Source organism: Lissotriton vulgaris, chromosome 2_1 (genome assembly GCF_964263255.1).
Source record: "Lissotriton vulgaris chromosome 2_1, aLisVul1.2, whole genome shotgun sequence".
NCBI classification, from domain to species: domain Eukaryota; kingdom Metazoa; phylum Chordata; class Amphibia; order Caudata; family Salamandridae; genus Lissotriton; species Lissotriton vulgaris.
Genome location: NC_141687.1, coordinates 836,622,489 through 836,644,020, shown reverse-complemented (window position 1 = coordinate 836,644,020; position 21,532 = coordinate 836,622,489). Strand labels below are relative to the sequence as shown.

The following is a 21,532-nucleotide window of genomic DNA, read 5'->3' as shown; positions in this document are numbered from 1 at the left end:
CGTCTGCTCAAGTATCACCCCTTATGGGGGCCTTCAGAATCTTTTGAGTTTAGTTTTCAGAAAGGAAAATATTTTATCACCTACGCAGTCTTACATGAAGTGTAAAAAACATTCAGCAAAATAACTAGATTAGCAGCCACGGAAGGGTAAGATCACATTGTGTTACTGGTGGTGCAGTCCCTATCAAAGACATCACAGTCGTAGAGCTTCCAACTAATAAATCAGTGGTTTAACTGTAGATGCAGTTGAGGTAACACACAGAGTCAAGTCATCAGAGGGCAACGTTTTTTGCACCCATTTCTTGGGAAGTAATTTTTACAATTACGCTGAAGTTTAAGGCAGCAGATTTCATAGTCTTGTCTATGAGGTATATGCAACAGGAAAACCAAGGGCCACCACTAGAGACGAGGTATGAAAACTCTAAAAGATTTGGGGTCATTTGCATTTAGGACAATATGGATACTATCTCTCTTCCACCTTAGCAAAGTTAATCGTGTAACCTTGTGTACATACATTTGAATAACACTCTGTCCTACAACAAGAAATTGTATGGGAATTGAAATTAATCTCCTTTCTTATATCTAGCCACAGATTCCTTACCTTACAATTTCCCCAGGCATCAGACTAGAGACAAAAGATCTACGTGAGCAGTACCACTGTGGGCCGGTAGGTGCCGTCGTTCAACTCAGCAAGCATCGGAGTCATCTGCGCCAGAAGGGACTTCCGCAGCACCTATATAGGCGCCACCTTGGGACACGGATTTCAGATAAGAGACTTCTAGCTGCAGATTCTATACCTTTTAATAGATACCCAAAAAATACCTCTACGGAGGTGGGTCTGCAGATCAATTTCGTACAGAGAAGTCCTGAGGACCAAACAGGCAATGTGCCCATCTCAACGGACCCGACTGTCCAGACAGTAATGTTTCGTGAACATGTGCAAGGAAGCCCACATTGCTGCCTGGCAGATGTCCAGGACCGGAACTGCGCATGCTAATGCAGAGGTCACAACTTTAGGTCTGGTGGAATGAGATTGCCAACCTTCAGGAGGTTGCTTCTTGGTCAGTGTGTGTGAGAAAGTGCCATCTTTCTTGCATTGGTATGCCCCCACTTTTTTATGAACTGCTGATGTGCTTTGACTGAGTGTGCCCTGGGCTCCTGCCAACCAGGTACCCAGGGCCTGTGTTCCTTCCTTAAAACGGTGTTGAAACTAAAACCCGGGGCTAACTTTACTTCCATGCAATCAGGGGGTGGAGACTGTGTTTTGATGCCCAGTCTTTGCCGAGCTGATGACATCACAGCCCTCAGGGCTGAGAGCTTGTCAGCCCGGCAAATACTTAAGCTTTGGGCATACCCAGTGGAGCAGTTAAAATGTGGTGTCAGTCACGTGTCTTCATTGCTAACGCTGAGCACAGCAACAACACTAGTATCACTGACTGGAGCAAACAGTGCCCCTCTCCCGTTCCACAAACTTACAAGGGGGCATTTTCTTTACTTCAAAAACAGTTCAAACTTCGTGATTGCTTTGTGTTTTTACTTTGGAACTAAAGGGGGCGGAGCCCCGACGCCCAAGCACAGAAACCGCCACTGCCAAAGACCCTCCTCGACGACCCAGTCATCGTCTGCAGACTCAGAACCAGGGGCCCCTCCAACCGGGACCAGCCGAGGGGAAGCATTCCAAACCCCAAAAGAGACCCCTGCTCACGGCGTCCTGCAGCTCCCTGTGCCTTCCTTTGGGGGGTACCTACCTGTGCTTCAAGATCCCAACTTACCTCTCGAAGTGGTGGTCGCCCCTGAAGAGTCTCAATCCCGAGCTTGCAGCCTTTGGTCATTTGTTACCTTCACCATTGAATAACATTTAGCGCCCGACGGCTCAAAAGCACCCTGCACCCAGCCGCCCGAGTACCGCTGGCCGTGCAACCTTTGCCCGATCCTACTTCCCAATTTGCCCTGAACAAGTGACCAGGAGCTTAGCTCCCACAGCCGCGTGGCCTGCTAGCCAGCAGCCACCAACCGGAGGCCCCCTGCCCCTCGATGGATAACATTGGGCCCAACTACCTCTGCACCCGGCCGCCCCTGTGCCACTGAGGGTGAACCAACTGTACCTACCTGACCCTGGGGGACCCCTGAGTCTATACCCAGAACCCTAACTTCACCAGTCGAGTACTCACCTAGAAACCGGTAACTCACTTACCTGCCATTGGATAACATTGACTGGTTTGACACGAAAAATCTTCTAAGTGTGAAGTTTTGGAAAGAAAAAATATTCATATAAAATCAACCGAATTCCGAAGTACTCACCTGGGATCAGGAGAGAAGCCAATAAAGTACCTTGTAGCCCAGTACTGAATCGCAAAATTAATCCTCACTGAGTTTACTAGTGACCTGTATTTTCTCCATAGGAACCCATTGTCTGCTTTTCTATGAAATGTCTTCTGTCTACTTTTGAAAACTTGAAATATTCTTTAAAAATCATACGAAATACTGAAACGTAACTACTTACCCGTTTTAAGTTGAGACCCCAGTGCTGGACCTAGGAACCCAGTACTGGATTACAAAAGTAACAAGATCATACTTTACCTGCAACCTGAATGTTCTCCTATTGGATAACATTGCCAGATTTTCATTGAAAAGTTTCTAATTGTGAATATTTAAAATAGCTTTATATTCCTGAAAAATCACTGCAATAACTAAAACGTTTTTACTAAAATGTTTTCAGCTTAGACCCCAGGACTGAATCTAGGATCCAGTCCTGGAACTACCAAAGTACTCTACAAAGTAATCCACTGTACTTATATGAGGAAAACCCATTGAGTTCAACGCTATATTGTGATTAGAATTGTGTAGCCTACAGCAACCCCTGTACCTATTGGGTTTACAAAGTTTATTGCCTTTCTGCAAAGTACTCATCGGAGACTTCTCATATTGAGAACAGTATATTTCGATACCTGCTGGTTCTAGAAAGAAAACAACTATATCTTTGATATAAAAAACAATTGGCCTGGAGTTCAGTCTTTGAGTGTGTGAAACCTTTTGCTGAATGAGTGGGTACAACAAATGCTTTACACTGTCCTCTGGTACTGCCTTACTGCTCGACCAAGCTACCACTTTAGAGAGTAAGGTCACACCTGGCTTTAACCTCTGTTATACCTCTGGGGTTGTTGGACTCTATGCACACTGAACCTTATCTTGGTCCAGTATATTTAGAGCCACTTTCTCACAGTGTGTAACAGATTTTGATATAAAGTACGACCCATCTAGAGATGGTCTGCTTCTGCACAGCCAGACCCTTCTTTGCACCAAGAGTTGGTCATCCACCCAGAACTGTTGTGTGCGGTCAAGGTAGAATTACAGCGCTCTTGTAGGGTCCATACAGTGGAGTCGCTCCTCTTCTTTAGAGGGATGTGGAGGAGAGTAAAAAATAGGCAATGTGGTTAACTGGCCTACATGAAATGGGGTCACCACTTTCAGTAGAAACACCAGTATGTCAAGATGGACTGAGAGGTAAGGCGGTTTTGATGATGAGACCTGCAGCTCGCTCACTCTACGGGCAGAAGCAATCAAGAAAGGCTTTTTTGATTGTCGGAATCCTGAGAGGACAATTATGAAGAGGCTCAAAAGGAACGCATATTAACCTCTTGCGTGTGCGCGTCGGCCAACGGCCGCCGCGAGCACTACCTCGGTAGTGCTGCGCACGTCCGTTGGCTGCCCCGCCCCCTCCCCTCCCCCCCCCCCCCCACTTACTAGAACTCCCGCACCACAGTGGAATTTGCGCAGCGATAAAGGAGTTAAAAAAAGTAATAACCAGAGTAAGGTGCAACTGAGGCTTAAACAGTGAAGGGGGGACGAGATGGACAATACCTTTTCAAAACCTATTTACAATAGGGAACTTGAACAATGAGGGTTGGTCAGGCAGCTGCAGATAGATAGCCCTTAGGAGTGCCCAGAGAAGAGCCCTGCTGGACAAGGGAAAGAATGAAGAGTAAGAGTTTCGAAAGGGGGGGCAAGAATGGTGGCAATGTCTTGTCCTGCACACCATGCCACAAATGTTTTCCCCAACAGCAGGATAATACAGTCTTGGTGGAGGGAAGCCTAGCTGCCAAGAAAACACTACAGCCTTTGGGAGAAAGATTGAAGTTGTCAATTGTTGCCGCTCAATCTTCATGCAAGAAGGCAGAGAGTGGACAGGTTCACTTGGAGAACTCAGCCCTGTGCAGCTGCAGAAGATCCTCATGAAGGGGCAGCCAGATCGGAGAATTGATGACCATGCTCAGTAGCTCATGATACCAGGCGCTCCGTGCCCACTCTGTAGCCACAAGGATGACCTAGGCTAGTAGTTACTGATCTTCTTGAGAACTTGGGGCAGGATTGGTATGGGCAGAAAGGAATATGGGAGGCCTGACCTCCACTCAAGACGATAAGCATCTCTGAGCGAGAGCCACCTTGAAAACTCCAGCAAGCAAAACTGCTAACATAATGCATTCTCTAACCAAGGATCTCCCCAACGTTGAAAGAGACCTTGCGCCACCTCAGAGTGGAGGCGCCATTTGTGATCCGCAAAGCATCAAGTGTTGAGTTTGTCTGCTCGGGCGCTGAGAGCCCGCCAGGTGTTGGACCACCAGGGATATGCACTGCTGTTCTAGCATATCCAAAGGCGCAGGGCTTCTTGACAAAGGCTCATTAACCCTAGCCCACCCGGTTTGTTGCAGTACCACATGGCAGTGGTGGTGTTCGTGAACACTTGTACCAGCCTTCCCTTGATGGAGGGCAGAAAGCCTTTCAATGGCAGTCTGATTGCACAGAGCTCCAATGGGTTGATGTGGAATCCGGATTTCGCCAGAGACCAGAGTCCTCTCATCTCTACCTGTCCCAGATGGCCGCCCAATTCCAAGAGTGACGCATCTGTTACTACTGTGAGAGCTGGTTGGGGAAGGGAAAGGTGTCTGCCTCTGACACAATCGTAGTTCTTTAGCCACAACTGGAGATCTTTTGCAGGTCCCTCCGAGATGCCCTTTTGGACGATTTGCAAAACGCACATGTCCAATGTAACGGACTGCCAGTGGGGCAGGTGATGGAGAATCCGGTCGCCAACTAGATGCCCAAGGTTGTAAAGGGGCAGATTAGGAGGGTTTAGAGGTTGTAGCTGCAGGGGAAGGGAGTGGGCAGTCAGACCACTGCCTAACAGACCCATGAAGTCTGTGGGTGCAAATGCCTGAAGAGCTCAGTCGCCAAATCTGCCTCATCTCCAAAGAGACGGGTGTCATCGAAGGGCAAGTCCATGAGGAATGACTGGATATCCCACGAAAAGCCAGTCTTCTTCAACCAGGCGTGTCGCCTCAGGGCCACCGTTGAATTAACCACTCTGCAGTAGCTTGAGAGAGTATGCCCAGGCCTCCTCCAGGACCTGTGGCAGCACAGGCACAATCGCACCCTACAGTGTGTGGGAGTACCAGCCGAATAGGCACGATTTATTCACAGACCGCAAAGCAAGGCTGGCGGAAGAAAACATCTTTCTCAAGGAGTCCAGCTTCTTGGGGATGGAAGGAAATGTGTCATGGGATATTGAGGCTTGGACCACCAAGCTCTCTGGTATTGAGTGAGGAAATTTGGCTCCCCTGGAGTGGAGGGGTGGCAGCAGGCAATCGTCCTATTCACAGTAACCCCCCCCTGTGGTGAGTCTGGACAAAGCCAACAAACGGACATCAGTGTGGGCATCATTGAACAGGAGTAGCGGTTCGATGTCGTGACTCCTGGGTGAAGCACCTCTGTCAAGATGCCAGTCTTATATGCCACCAAGGGCAACTCAAGGTCAAGAATCTCAGTCGCTCTTCACACCACCATTGGGTAGGAAACTCTATCCTCCGTAGCTACAGTAGGGGGGATAAATCATAGCAGTATCTGGAGAGGTATCCATTCCACTGGCTTCACAGAGTTCCTCACACCAGTCTATGCTACGGTCTTCCTCGTATGGCTTGTATTCTCCAAGGTCCACCGACCCCTCCCATTGTTCCCAGAGTCCTAACCCAGGGGATTAGGGCTCAGGCTCCGATCTAGGAGGCAAGGCTCCTGTATGCATCAGACAACGCCCATTCAGCTCCCTATCGGAGTCAGGGATCAGAACGGGAATGGCGCAGGCAGTGCTTGGAGCGTCAGCATCGGTACCAGCATCAGGAAAGGTTGAGGTGGTACGAGGAGCACCAGTCCGGTTCCAAGAACAGATCCACCGGGGTCCACTGGACCCGCCAGTGCAGAATCTCATGGGTTCTCCTTTGATCCCAGGAGTCCCAAAGGCGAACCACAGAAGTCGGGCTGCACAAATAGGAGGGGCATGGCCTCATAGAAATCTGAGTTGGGTGGGGGTCGTTCTGGCTCCCGGAAATTCAGGGAGGCGTGGGGTCAGCCAAGGCTCAACCGTGGAGCTAGTCACACGCTCCATCATCTCGTCGGCCGACAGACAAGGAGAGGTCGAAGAACTCTTGGACAACTACTTCTCCTTGTGCTTCGGCTTACCCGAGTGCACGGACAACTTGGAGTTGAATGACTACCTCAGACTGCGCTCCCGGAACCTTCCTCTTGACCAGGTCCTCGTGGGACGCGGAGTCACACGATGGCCCGCCATGAGCTTGAGAGACGGCTCCTGCAAGACCCTTGAAATCACGGTGCGGCAATCGGAGCACGACTTCAGGTCGTGGTCACGCTCCAGACACCACAGGCAGAAATGATGGGGGCCCATCACCAACATCAGCCACAGGCTCCGCAGGGCTTAAATCCTGCTTTTTTAGACGACAAAACTACACACCAGGAGGTCAAACCTCAAATGCACTTGACAAAATTCCAAAACAATCCAGTCAAACAGTGACTGAGGGGTAGCTTCTCTCCAGGTCAGCACTGGCTGGCACGGAAAGTAAAGAAAAGATGTCAGCGCTCCTAGATGGCACCTATATCGGCTGATGACGCACGTGGAGCCGAACGATGCCACCTACCAGCGTACAGGGGTACTGCTCATGAAAAATCTTCCGATCCAGTATGACACCTGGCGAAATTTAAAGGGGAGAGGAGTTGGCCTAACGGCTAAGGGGGTCGACCTCAAATCTGGGGAACTGGGTGTGAGTCTCTGCAATGACGCTGAACATCCTGTGATTCTGGGCAAATCACTTAATCTCCCCGTGCCTAACAAAAATGAATGTGTGTCCTCATGTAACGTAACCGGTGCTATGTAAAGCGCTTTGATACCCGATTAGAGTCAAGTTCGTGCTATATAAAAATCTGCAAAAAAAAAGTAAGGAATCTGTGGCTAGAAGTCTACATCAAATACTGTATACTTTGTTAAAAAAACAAAAACACATACACAAGAAAAGAGCGGAAACACCAAAGAATGAAAAAAAACTGTGCTGGACCCTAGAGTAGGTAGATACTGAGAGCGCGAGAGACCGGTTCTAATTCACCTAATGGGCTGGAATATGGGAAATAGTGAGGTGCACATCTGTCCAGGAGAAGAAGGTGTGGCCTCAGATAACTCACAACTGCTTGTTTGGTTCTGGATGCACACAGGCTAAAGTCCATATAACATGAATGGGAATTAGCAAGCATAAATTAAGGAAGTCTGAGAAAAGTAAAACCTGTGTGTCACTAAATAGAAGTAGTTAAGGGACCCTGCTATACTTTCATTTGAACTACTGTTATTGCTCTTCTTGACTTGCTTATGAAACAAAGGCCAGACCTGCCAACGCACACAATAACACCGTGTGTAACACGATATTGGCTTCTTTCACATGGTCACCCTATAAAGAGCCGATATCACACTTTGACTGGGAAAACAGCTGAAACTACTTCACAATAGTATATTTCAGCTGTTTTTGGAGGGACTGATCAACCGATGTCCTTTAAGGAGTGTGAAAACACCCCAGGACATCGGCGGCATAAGCCCCAGCAAAAGTGTGTTTCTATTTGCTTGTTTTAGAAGATGGGGTTGCGGGGGAAGTCGAGTGTGTTGCAGAGGAGGAAGACAATAGGCTTAAAAACATTCCTTCATTTAACACTTTTGAACTGAGGATTGAGGGTGATATTACACTTATCAAACATGAATCTCCCAGAGGGTCAGTATTTTGACGCTTTCTGGGCAGTGGTGGGAAAGGACTAACATTTTAAGATAGCCTCTAGTTTTACCCAATTCACTGATTTATTTCACAGTCTTTTGGCACTTCTTTGTAGTTTGAAAATTTTGCAGAAAATGGCAGTGGGACACATAGGCTCTGGATCTCACTTGCGAATTGATGAGAATCAGTTTTTGTTTTGCCAGCAATACTAGATGGAAACAAAGCTAGTAGCTGACGTTCCTGCCATGGCAGAGGCACTTTGAGACGTGACCCCGCACCTTTCATTGCTACGCCCCTTTCTCACACTGTGAAATGTTTTATGAAGTTGACAGGCCTGGAAGGAGTGCATCGGATTATGATGTTTATGAAGCATACCTGCTAAAGGAGCTATGAAGGAACGGTCACCGATATTTTGGTCGTTTGAGCTCTAAACAGAAAAGTCACATATCACATTTTCTTAACCTCGAATAATATTAAAAGCAGAGGGTCACTATACAGCATCTGAGCATCTGATCTAGTGCATGTCAAAACAATTTCATCCACTACATTGATCAAACCACTATTTCAGATAGGAAATAGTTGTTGAGTTCAAAATCGTAAATATGTACTTGCCATATGAAGAAGCAAAAGGGATATTTTAGTAAATCAATATTGTAGATCTGGATTATTGTGACAGACAACCACATGAAAGAAGAAGCCCCGAATAATACCTTATTCTCTACTGCTATAGCTTCTATCTCAAATACTGCATTTTTTCCGCATATGAGCATTGAGCTTTGACGTTGGTGAGCAGCTGCACCTTTATCTAAAGGGTCTTGGTTCATCATAGTTTCTGTAACGGATATTGCTACTCGACCAAAAAAGAAGACTATCAGAGTTATATCCTGTGTATTTTAAATAAGCAGAAGTACCCTGTGAGGCTGTATTGATAAATTAGAATTAGTCTTTAGGGTTTTTTTCAGGAGGTGCTAACACAACTTCTGTACTGTGGTATCAGTACATTCAAACTGTTCACTAATGCTTCCAATCATGGTATTAGTTTAGCATTCGACATAGCCTGCCTCCTAGTTTTGTGATAGTTTTGCATTATAATCCATATTTTAAAAATGCAGACATATCACCCCTTAAAGGATTCAAGGCGCTGGGGGCGGTCGGGGAGATTAAATGAGCTATTGCCCTGAGCCACATGGTTCGGAGGTAAGATGCCGCTGGCGCCAGGGATCCATCTGTGAGCCCTATGCTCTGGCCGCTGCGCCACATCTCTCTAAATTAATATGCGATTAACCACCATGACCTTGAAATCTGAGTTCCTACTATTTAGTTCCTAACATTGGGACTTTTCGTAGAATTCCATGGGAAAATGTATCAAAAAATAATAAAAAGAAAATAAAATCCCTACATTTAGGCCAAGCCTGTAAGGTTTTCTTATGAACTTCATACAGACAATGGTGTACCCTTCTCTGCTAGCTGTTTAGCCTAATATGTTCATTCCTCTGATAGCCGTTTATGGTTTTCTTTGGACACCCTTTCTTCCTGCCCATGTCTCAGACCCCTACTAATGGTCTTTGACAATGGTCCAGTATTTCTTCATCTTTCCTGCTTATATCTACCATCTCCACTTATCGAGCAATCCACAATTCAACAATTGCAGAATGCGGGAAATTGCTTAGTGGTAAAATAAGCAATATCAAAGAATGGATGACAAGTAGAATCTACAGGTAGGGGGAAGCAAGCAAAAATATTGGTTTTGACCAACGACTGTCAATACAAGTATTCTTCAGACCAACTCCATCTTTTTCCACCTTACCCGCAGCTTAAATTATATAATATCATCTAGGACTCATACAGAGCTATTTCTTCACCTCAATCCTGATATCATATATAAATGTTGCTCATCTTCGTTGTGCTTCTCCCTCCGTAATTAGTTTTCATAGGTCTCCATTACAAGTATTGGTATTCCACCCAAAGCATTAACTCCAGGCGAAATTCCACATTTCACAATGTCTGGTCTCCCTGGGTGTGGAATTATTGGGTTCCCAAATTCCAGACCCTATAAATTTGGTTCCATCTATATAGCGGAAGGGCAGTGGCTAGCATCATAGCTTGGTCCCCAACCAAGCCCTGCTGCAGTCCGAGGAACACAGACAATATTCCACCCAGAGAGGCATAAGTTTGACCTACACACCTTGCTTCCTAACTCAACCCCCACCAGCCCTCCCTTTTCACATGTTAAGTTATTTTCTATTCCAGGGGAATTTTTAAAAATCGCTGGACTTTGGAGCCAGGATTCCAGCCCAAATCGTAGATTCTAGCCTAGCTCCCCAGGTATCCCCACACCAAATTCCACAATGCTTGTAAAGAAGTCCATAGTGGTCCCTGCAGATCTATATCAGGGGTATCCAACCTTTTCTGTAACAAGAGCTACTTAATGAAAATCATATTGAACTGTTATGTGTGTTCTAGTTGATTCAATGCCCATTAGATTCCCAATGTTAGACTAATGTTCTGATTTGTTACCTTTGCCTGAAAGTGTAAAGTGCTCAGATATCCTTCGGGATCAATTTTGCGCTATATAAAACTTTATAAATAAATAAATAAAATCCTCAGCTACTAATACTAGTGATGTAAAAGTGAACACCCCATCCAAGAGTGTCAGCAGTGATCACATCAGCGCATTAGGCAGGGTTTCTAGCAGTAATGTAAAAAGGCTTTGAGAATTGAAACTGAAATAATACATGGTTAGTACATACAAACCATAGCTGCAATTCCCCTGTGCATCAAGATATAAATATGGATAATACATTTCTCCAACTCAAATAATAGCTTTAAGCACATTTTGACAATCCAACTATTTTTCTACAGACATCAGCTTATGAGCTGTGAAAATACACACATTTGTGTCTCGAAAACATACTTTTTAGGTCTCGCCTATTCTATCACGTAAGTGATAAATAGGACAAGAGTATAGAGGCTCAACCAAGCTCTGAAACCATCGCGAATTTTGTCAAGTGCATGTGCTCGTGCACGCGCTCCCCGAGCCGCCTGCTTCCGAGAGCTTGGCCTCGCACACCACATCAAAAGCTTCTGCTCCACCTCACTCACACCTAATCCCCAATGGCTCTCTCCTTCCCTCCCTCTCACTCTTTGAAACTGCTTTGCCGCCCTATGCCGTGCCTTTCACGAGCACAACATGCCATGCCCGCTTTCACTTTCAAAGCGTACCTCGTTACTGTGAAGATGGTGCTGTAGAAAGTAAAAGCTCGACTTTCGTAACTGCTTACATGAACACCAGTTTCGTTAGAGCCGCCATTGCTTGTCTTCGTGTGTTTGAAGTTGAGCGCTTGGCTGCAGTTCTTAATTAACTTCTATTGCCATCACATTTTTGCACAACGAAGCTTATTTGTGTTCGGAACCGCAGTTGACTCAGCTGCAGCCGTAACATTAAAGACAGAGACTTTTTCTTAATTTGACAGCTCGTGTCTCTTGAGCGCCTGCCTGCATTTCCATCAAGATAAAGTGACTCATGTCGACAACCGTTCTTAAGCTATTTCGCTGCGCCCTGCAAGCATACCTTAGATGGCAGCCAGTTGAACAGAAAAGCTGAGGTCAGCATTTCCTCAGTCGGAATGTACAGACTCTGTGGTGGCAGTCTACTGGCTTGTCTGTAGGTAAAAACGTGCTATCCATTAAATCACTTGCTACGAACGCTCATGGAGTACCACTTTTTTGCCATATTCAAAATATCATACTGGGGCTGCGTAAGTCTTCCCCCCCCCAGTGTTTTTTTTATGTAGCGCGAACTAGACCCCAGACATCGAGTATCACAGCGCTTCACATGAGCATCAGTTTCGTTAGAGCCGCCATTGCTAGTCTTCGTGTGTTTGAAGTTGAGCGCTTGGCTGCAGTTATTAATTAACTTCTATTGCCGTCACATTTTTGCACAACAAAGCCCTTTCGTTTGCTGCTAGCTTTACTTCACATGCTTTATTTTTCTTTAAATGTGCACACACAAACTTATCATTATTATTAAGTTGTTTAGCTTTGGAACTTCACGGTGCTTTGCTTTCTTCGGTTTCCTTTAAATGTGAAATGGAACTTCACGGTGCTTTGCTTTGTCGGTTTTCCTTTAAATGTGCACACACAAACGTATACTTATTAAATTGTTTAGCTTTGGAACTTCACGTTGCTTTGCTTTCCTTCGGTTTCCTTTAACTGTGAAATGGAACTTCACGGCGCTTTGTTTTCGTCGGTTTTCCTTTAAATGTGCACACACAAACGTATACTCATAAGGCCGTGTCTCGCATTTCTCCTCCTGCTGCTTCACACTTCACGGCCGCCAGGCCGTGTGTCGCATTTCTCTTCCCCCCCTCTTCACACTTTCTTCAGTGCCGCTTGTTTTTTAAGATATTGCATGCGTTTGTTATCATGGCAGCATCAACTAGCCCTTTCGTTTGCTGTTCGCTTTACTTCATGTGCTTGGTTTTCCTTTAAATGTGCACACACAAACTTATTATTATTAAGTTGTTTAGCTTTGGAACTTCACGGTGCTTTGCTTTCCTTCGGTTTCCTTTAAATGTGAAATGGAACTTCGCGGCGCTTTGTTTTTGTCGGTTTTCCTTTAAATGTGCACACACAAAGTGCACACACAAATGTATACTTATTAAATTGTTTCGCTTTGGAACTTCACGGTGCTTTGCTTTCCTTCGGTTTCCTTTAAATGTGAAATGGAACTTCACAGCGCTTTGTTTTTGTCGGTTTTTCTTTAAATGTGCACACACAAACGTATACTTATTAAATGGTTTAGTTTTCATTTGTATGTTTCGAGCTAATAAGTGTTAGCTTTCACAGCTCTTTGTTCTCCGGGGGTTTCATTTTAATGCCCGACGGGTTTCCTTCAATGCGCACAAACAAGCGTATCTTTTCCGGTGTTTTTCATTTTAATACCGGACGAGCATTTAATGCACCACCATCACGAAGTATAGCTCCCGAGCCTAGCGCTGTTCATTAGTTTGCACAAATAGCGCCTGGCCTGTTCGGTGCCTTTCTCACTGGGCAGCACGGTATATCCATGGTCGTCACTATGCACCTCACTATAGCCAAGCTCACCACTGTGCAGTGTGCCGTGCAATGCTAATCGCTGTGCAGTGCACCATCACAGCCTTTCTCACCTCAGTGCACTCAACCCAAGTTGTGTTATCGGTCTGACCCTTCAGCAGCACCTCCACTCTGAGGGCCCCCATTCAGCCCAAGGCCAATAAAGAGCTGGAAGATATGGGGGGAGAGGGGGCTTTTTCGCAATCTGCAGTGGCGGGGACATTTGTTTTTGTGATGCCACTGTGCAGTGCATTAGGAGTTTCTTTAAGTAATTGAAAGTGTTACCCCCTAGACGTGAAAAGCACGAATGATGCAGTTTCAAAAACGGCAATTGGTAAATGAAAAGGTCATATCACCACGAGCATTATGTTTGGGTGTGTCTTTATACCCTGTGGCTCTCTATGCCTGGAGAGTTTGTCAGCGTTGCTATTAGTAGGTGCAAGATCAACTATATATGATTCTATTGAGAATAGTTGCACTTGAAGTGCCTGAGGAGTAGTTTAAATATGGTTATTCATTTCACTTTTGTTTCTTTCAGCCGATTTAAATTCACTGTCATCACTTTTAATAATCAAGGCTGGCCACATCCTTATGCCCTCTGTTAGACTTGCTTTTTGTGCCTTTGTGCCCTCTGCATCACCACATCATCACTCAGCGCTACCCCAGCATCACTCAGCACCACTCAGCACCACCACAGCATCACTCAGCGCCACCACAGCATCACTCAGCGCTACCCTATTATCACTCAGCGCTACCCTATTATCACTCAGCGCTACCCTATTATCACTCAGCGCTACCCCATTATCACTTAGCGCTACCCCATTATCACTCAGCGCTACCCCATTATCACTCAGCGCTACCCCATTATCACTCAGCGCTACCCCATTATCACTCAGCGCTACCCCATTATCACTCAGCGCTACCCCATTATCACTCAGCGCTACCCCATTATCACTCAGCGCCACCCCATTATCACTCAGCGCCACCCCATTATCACTCAGCCCCACCCCATTATCACTCAGCCCCACCCCATTATCACTCAGCACCACCCCAGCATCACTCAGCACCACCCCAGCATCACTCAGCACCACCCCAGCATCACTCCGCACCACCCCAGCATCACTCCGCACCACCCCAGCATCACTCCGCACCACCCCAGCATCACTCCGCACCACCCCAGCATCACTCCGCACCACCCCAGCATCACTCCGCACCACCCCAGCATCACTCCGCACCACCCCAGCATCACTCCGCACCACCCCAGCATCACTCCGCACCACCCCAGCATCACTCCGCACCACCCCAGCATCACTCCGCACCACCCCAGCATCACTCCGCACCACCCCAGCATCACTCCGCACCACCCCAGCATCACTCCGCACCACCCCAGCATCACTCCGCACCACCCCAGCATCACTCCGCACCACCCCAGCATCACTCCGCACCACCCCAGCATCACTCCGCACCACCACAGCATCACTCCGCACCACCCCAGCATCACTCCGCACCACCCCAGCATCACTCCGCACCACCACAGCATCACTCCGCACCACCACAGCATCACTCCGCACCACCACAGCATCACTCCGCACCACCACAGCATCACTCCGCACCACCACAGCATCACTCCGCACCACCACAGCATCCCTCCGCACCACCACAGCATCCCTCCGCACCACCACAGCATCCCTGCGCACCACCACAGCATCCCTCCGCACCACCACAGCATCCCTCAGCATCCCTCAGCATCCCTCAGCACCACCACAGCATCCCTCAGCACCACCACAGCATCCCTCAGCACCACCACAGCATCACTCAGCACCACCACAGCATCACTCAGCACCACCACAGCATCACTCAGCACCACCACAGCATCACCCAGCACCACCACAGCATCACTCAGCAGCACCACCACAGCATCACTCAGCAGCACCACCACAGCATCACTCAGCAGCACCACCACAGCATCACTCAGCAGCGCAACCACAGCATAACTCAGCAGCGCAACCACAGCACCCCTCAGCAGCGCAACCACAGCACCCCTCAGCAGCGCAACCACAGCACCCCTCAGCAGCGCAACCACAGCATCACTCAGCGCAACCACAGCATCACTCAGCGCAACCACAGCATCACTCAGCGCAACCACAGCATCACTCAGCGCAACCACAGCATCACTCAGCGCAACCACAGCATCACTCAGCATCACTGGTTCAAATATGTTCTCTCAATGTTTCAAGTTTTATTACAAATGTCACAAAAAGATGTTAATATTTCAATTCTGTTCTTGGATTTTCGTCACAATAAAATACACTGAACATAATCTTCACAAAAGTTATTTACAAAAGTTTAAGCTATTGCCATTATAAATTACAATCACTTTTATTTAAGTATTAATGATTTAAAAAAATTAAAAGACTGTTATTTGTAATATCAATACTTCTAAGTCACGTAAATTCAAAACATGTTGCATTACAAATGCTATAGGTGTCACATTTGCGAAAGTTATAACTATTGGCATTGTAAATGACAAAGCTATTAATTTAGCTATTTTCAAAACCAACACAGAAATAAAAAAATTGTCATTTACAATACCAATAGCTCAAAATGTCCTAATGCGAGACCTATTGCATTGCAAATGCGTGTTCATTTTGGTATACATATATTAATTCAACCACGTAAAAGCTTTGATAGTCGACGACTGGGCTGCACACAGGAGAGCTGCTCAAAGGTACATTGAGAGCTACTGGTAGCTCACGATCTACTCGCTGGAGACACCTGATCTATACAGACTCTTTTTTGGTTCCTCTGACATCCCTATATTTCCTCCTACGATTCAACTATTGTGGTCTAGAACCCTACCCTTACTCTTCCGGCTAAATCTGATTATCCTGCTCTTTTCGGTCAGTTTTCATTATTATCTCTCCTCTTCCTCTGCTGGAACTCCCTCTCTTCTCTGCTAGCCTTGTATGTCATCTCCTCTGCAAGCTGTTTAACCTTGGATGGTCATTTCTTTAACAGCTATTTATGTTTTTCTCTTTTAGACACCCTTTCTTCCTGCACATGTCCCAGACCCCCTTTAATGCTCTTTGACAACTGTCCAGTATTTCTTCAGCTTCCTGCCTATATCTCCAATCTCCATGTATCCAACAATCAAATCATCGCCTACCCAGGAATCAGATTATGCAAGTGAATCCACAATCTCAGAAAGTCAAACAGTCTCACCTTGATATGCTCATGCAGCTGAGCTTCATGCTGTCGTGAAAGTTGCTCGTGCTGTCGCTGGAACTCTGCAATAAGCAGCTGCCGTTGAATCTGCTGCTTCTGCTTCAGTGCCATGAGTTCCTGCTGAAGTTGCTGCTCACGAAGGGTAGGCTCTGGCATGGAGAACTGGTGGTCCAGGCGGAGATCCATTGGCACAGTACTGGGGGACAGCTGCAGGGGCAGTGCTGTGGCCAAGTCAACTGTAAGATGTGGAAAGATAGAACAACAGTGTTATGTGGAGTGGCAGGACTAGTGGTAACAGAGAAGATGGTGAGCTCGGACGGTTGGGGTTAGTTTTAAGAACATTACATTTCAATTGTAAAATTAAAAAGACCTCTGCCTACTCCGATGAGCCACACTCATTCACCATCGGCTCTAGAAAACAGAAACTAGAAGTGCACTAGCAGCCTCCAGCCCCAGAATCATCATTCCTTCTGCATTGACAAAGATAAGCAGAATCACCACTCCTGGCACCCTCATTATTATTTCAACTTCACATGCATCCCCAGAAAGAAGAACCACAGCGTCTACACTCATCAGGCGTGGAAGTAACGCCACTTGCAATCATTGAGGTATAGTCACACCAATGCACCTTCTTGAGAAAGGGATCATATTACCAGCTTGCCCGTGAAACATGGTCACATCACGCTTTCGGGGAGGAAGGAACACACGTCTTGCAACACAGAGGCACAGTCATGCCCCTTGCATCCCAAGAGGGCAAGGTCACAATCCTAAATTCCAGGCGAGGGATGGTCATCCCATCCGCACTCCCAGGAAGCTCACACAATAGAGTCTCTTAGGAGGGAGCTCTTACAGTCTACAAGTGACAATTGACGCCTTCATCCTCAGAAGCACTTTAGAAACCATGTCCACGATCAGTAGGTAAAGTCACACTAATTGCTCTAAGGAAGGTGCACCCAATACGTGTACTGCGTGGACGAAGCTCGTGCCATCTACATCCCTTACAATGAGCTCACATCTCTTGCACCCCACGAACAGTGCTGACACAGCTAGCACCCCCACAAAAGGGCATATTTAATGTAAAACTCCGGAGGGGACTCATTTCATTTGCCCATGCAGAAGGGGTTTGCCCTGAGGGGGCTCACATCACGTGCAGCTATGGGAGAAGGGCCAATATCAACTGAGTAGCCTGTAAAAAGGCTCACACTACGGGCATTTGTAGGACGGGGGGTGTTACATTATCCTTGTTATATCTCTTTAATGTTTAGAATGTTAATACACTCATGATCCATGTCAGAATGTTGTACTGGCACTTCAAGATTAGCTTTGGATGTGCACACAACTCGGAATCATCTTTCAAGAATAAATCTTCATGAAGACAACTCTTTTCCTGTGTTTTTATACATTTTAAAAGTGGCGACGAGGGAAGAAACGACCCATCACTATCTATATTATTATATCTTATTCATTTTTGTTATCGTTTCAAAAAAGGGAAAACTATTTTTTTTCAACCTGTGCGCAAATTAATTTATTTTTCAAACAAGAAATGCTGAAGGATTTCTCTACAAAAACGCTGTGAAAGACGCTTCAACAAAAACGAAAACGCTGTGAAAAACGCTGTGAAAGACGCCTTAAAAGAATTGCCTGCCACAGCCTCAAGAAGACGTTAACCTTCGCCTTGTCAACTAAATCATTAACGAAGGTACGGCAGTGTTTGAGAGAGGCACCTGAAAGAAGCGTGTGGAAAACTGCTGTTTGTACGTGTAAAAGCGGCGTTAACATTGTCGAGTGAAGCAAATTAAAGCCTCGGCATTTTATAAACCTGACACGAGACGTGTATATTTTTAAACACATTACCTTGCTCGTGGATGCACTGTCCTCCATTCCAACGGCAAGATACAGGAAGCTTCAGAAAACACACGGATGACGCGCAGTGTATTCTGGGACTCGCTATGCATTCTGGGGCGCGTTGCTAAGCAACTCTTCGATTTTCAATTAAATTGACTATTTACATGCTACATGCTTTTTTTTCTTTTCTTCAAAATTATATATTGACTTACAATTAATACTATGGAAACCAATACCATTTTAGCTCCTCCTGAATTCCTACAAGACCCCGGCATTCCTCCTATGAACTGGGAGGATTGGCGTGAATCGTTTGAAGCATATTTAGAAGCCATTGGTGGAGAGGTATTTTTAGCTTCACGCAAATTAGCTCTACTTAAACACAGTCTTGGTGTAGAAGGTAGAAAAGTGTTAAAAACATTACCCATACAGTCCAACAAAGTTACGTCTAAAGCATGTGATGTTGGTGATGAAGACCTTAGTGATGAAGAAGTTGTGTTTGATTCTTCAAAAATTGAGACATTTTCTTCAGATGAATATCTTGATTCTCTGAAGGCTTTAGAAGAAAATTTCGGAAAAAAAACAAGTATAGTAGTAGAAAGACATAAGTTCTTTTCAAGGGCACAGTTACCTGGTGAAACTGTGGAACAATATGTTACTGTTTTAAGAAGATGTTTGCAACAAGTTCCGAAATGCACCACTTCGACAGTCAAATTTACACCATGTGTCGGTGAAGGAGTCTATGTTCGAAAAGAAATAATCCAAATAAGGGAACGCTGAGTCCAAAATTGCAAGCAAGTGTTCAGGGTTCCTTTAATTTTCCAATTGAAAAGCCAGCCAACGCGTTTCGTTCCCTCAAGCGGAACTTCTTCAGGGCAGTGATGGTAGTTGACGAGTGTAGAGATTTTCTGAGCCGGGATCAAAAATAACCGTAAATATCTGTATCCTATGTCTGGATGTCGGTGAGTAAATGAAGTCACCAGATGTCAATTTCAGAAAGGTAGTTGCCTTGTATCTTCCAAAAGGAAAGCTCCTTGTGAAAGCCTTCCTGCAGATTTTTCTATTTTTTCTATTATTTCTTATTTTTCATTTCTTCATCATTAGTGACAGTGGGCTGTGCAGTTTATTGCTGGATAATAACCTATATATATTGGCCGGAGCGGATTAGGCGCGAGTACCGTGGAAACGCCGACTGGGGATATCGAATGGGACCCCTACAGGTAACTACCTGAATGTGACTACCTCGCCAGAGTCGATTAGGGATCTACAAATCCGAACAAGTGACAGTGAACAATACGAACCTTCCATACATTTCAAGGTTATTATTCTACACTCGTCAACTACCATCACTGCCCTGAAGAAGTTCCGCTTGAGGGAACGAAACGCGTTGGCTGGCTTTTCAAATGGAAAATTAAAGGAACCCTGAACACTTGCTTGCAATTTTGGACTCAGCGTTCTCTTATTTGGATTATTTCTTTTCGAACATAGACTCCTTCACCGACACATGGTGTAAATTTGACTGTCGAAGTGGTGCATTTCGGAACTTGTTGCAAACATTGTGTTTCCCAAAGTTGTTGGGATATACTCTCCGGACAGGGAGTATTCTGAATACTGCACACGATCTGAAAGACAACTTAAATGTATATATTGGAAATAGTTGGATTGGTGCTTATAGGGTGTTAAAAGTGGTCCACTGTCCATATAGTGTTTTTGAAAAACTGTTTTAAGAAGACTGGCAGTCACTTGTAAATTTAAAGATTTACATGAAGAAATTATACGAGATCAATTTATTAATAGAACTAACAATACTAAAATCCAAGAGAAATTGTTAGATTTAAAAGATCCTTCTCTCCACAAGACCATTTCAATTGCTAGAAGAGTTGAAAATAATTCCAGATATGTTAAAGAATTAAGCTCTGCACATAGCAAAGACTCTAAGTTTAGTGATAATAAAGAATCTAATGATGTGTGTGCTGTAATTAATAACAAATCCAAATCTTTTGACCATAAACAAAACATAAAACGTGATTTTAGAGTTAGACCTCAAGTATTTTCCAATACTAATAAGAATACCATGTCATACAATAAACCTATGTCATACAATAAACCATCTTCTAGCAAGTCACAAAGTTTTAACAAACAAATTTGCTTCAGGTGTGGAAATGCAAGACATACTTCAGAAAATTCTTGGTGTCCTGCATCTAATGTTACATGTTTTAAATGAAACAAGACTGGCCATTTTGCAAAAATGTGTAGATCTGACAATCCTAATGCTTGGAAAAATTCTGTCAACTATATTGATCAATTTAATCACTCTGATAGCGATACTGACATAGAAGTTATGCCTATTTGGAATGAGGTCAACCATGTTGATGATGAAATTCAACCTCCCAAGTGTGATGTCATGATCAACGGTCACATGTTAATTCTTTGGGCTGATTCTTGTTCATTATATACCATAATCGACAAAAATATGTGGGAAGCTTGTGGTAAACCTAGTCTCACTTGTTCTCAAAGAACACCTGTAGGTTATCTGGGTATCAAATTACCAGTTATTGGATGTTTTGTATCTGAAATTATTTTTAAAGACAGGAATACTTCAGGTACTGTCTATGTTGTAGAAAAAGGAAGAGCATTATTAGGATGGAAAGAAGTATGGAATCTTGGTATGACTCTTGATCCTAATCATCCAGATAAAATAGTATTATCTCCTAATTGGCACAAAAAACAGTCTGATGTAGTTTTACTAACTCAAGATGATGCCGGGTTAGAATGGCACAAAAAATTTCCTGATTTATTTAGTACAAAATTAGGGTGTCTTAAGAAATTTGAACATCGCATTATTCTCAAACCTGATTGCACTCCTATTGTCCACAAAGTACGCAATGTTCCTTTGGTGTTAAGGTCTCAGCTTAAAGTAGAACTGGATCGTTTGTGTCAACAAAATATCATTGAACCTATCGAAGCATCAGATTGGCTTAGTCCAGTAGTTTTGGCACGAAAACCCAATGGAAAATTGCGCAAGTGTGTGGATTTAAGAGATTTAAACAAGAATATTTGGGTAGATCGCTATCCCTTACCCAATATTAACGAGATGGTTGCTTCTGTCAGAGATGCCAAATATTTTTCGTCAATTGATTTGTCAAATGCTTATCATCAGATAAAATTACATCCGGAGTCTCGTCATTTAACGTCCTTTATTACTCCTGAGGGAGCTTTTCAATTTTTAAGAATGCCTTTTGGTTTGTCTTCTGCATCTGCTGTCTTCCAGAGAGT

At 45.0% G+C, this 21,532-nt stretch overlaps 1 protein-coding gene across 4 annotated transcripts in view; it reads right to left on the bottom strand.

Moving 5' to 3' along the window:
* HDAC4 (histone deacetylase 4) overlaps positions 1–21,532 on the bottom strand; it is a 1,308,595-nt gene that overhangs the window by 603,050 nt on the left and 684,013 nt on the right. For all 4 annotated transcript variants that reach the window (XM_086956254.1, XM_086956256.1, XM_086956255.1 and 1 more), the window contains one exon: positions 16,412–16,650. In XM_086956254.1, coding sequence (XP_086812380.1) covers positions 16,412–16,650 — 239 coding nt within the window. The remainder of the gene's footprint in view (positions 1–16,411; positions 16,651–21,532) is intronic.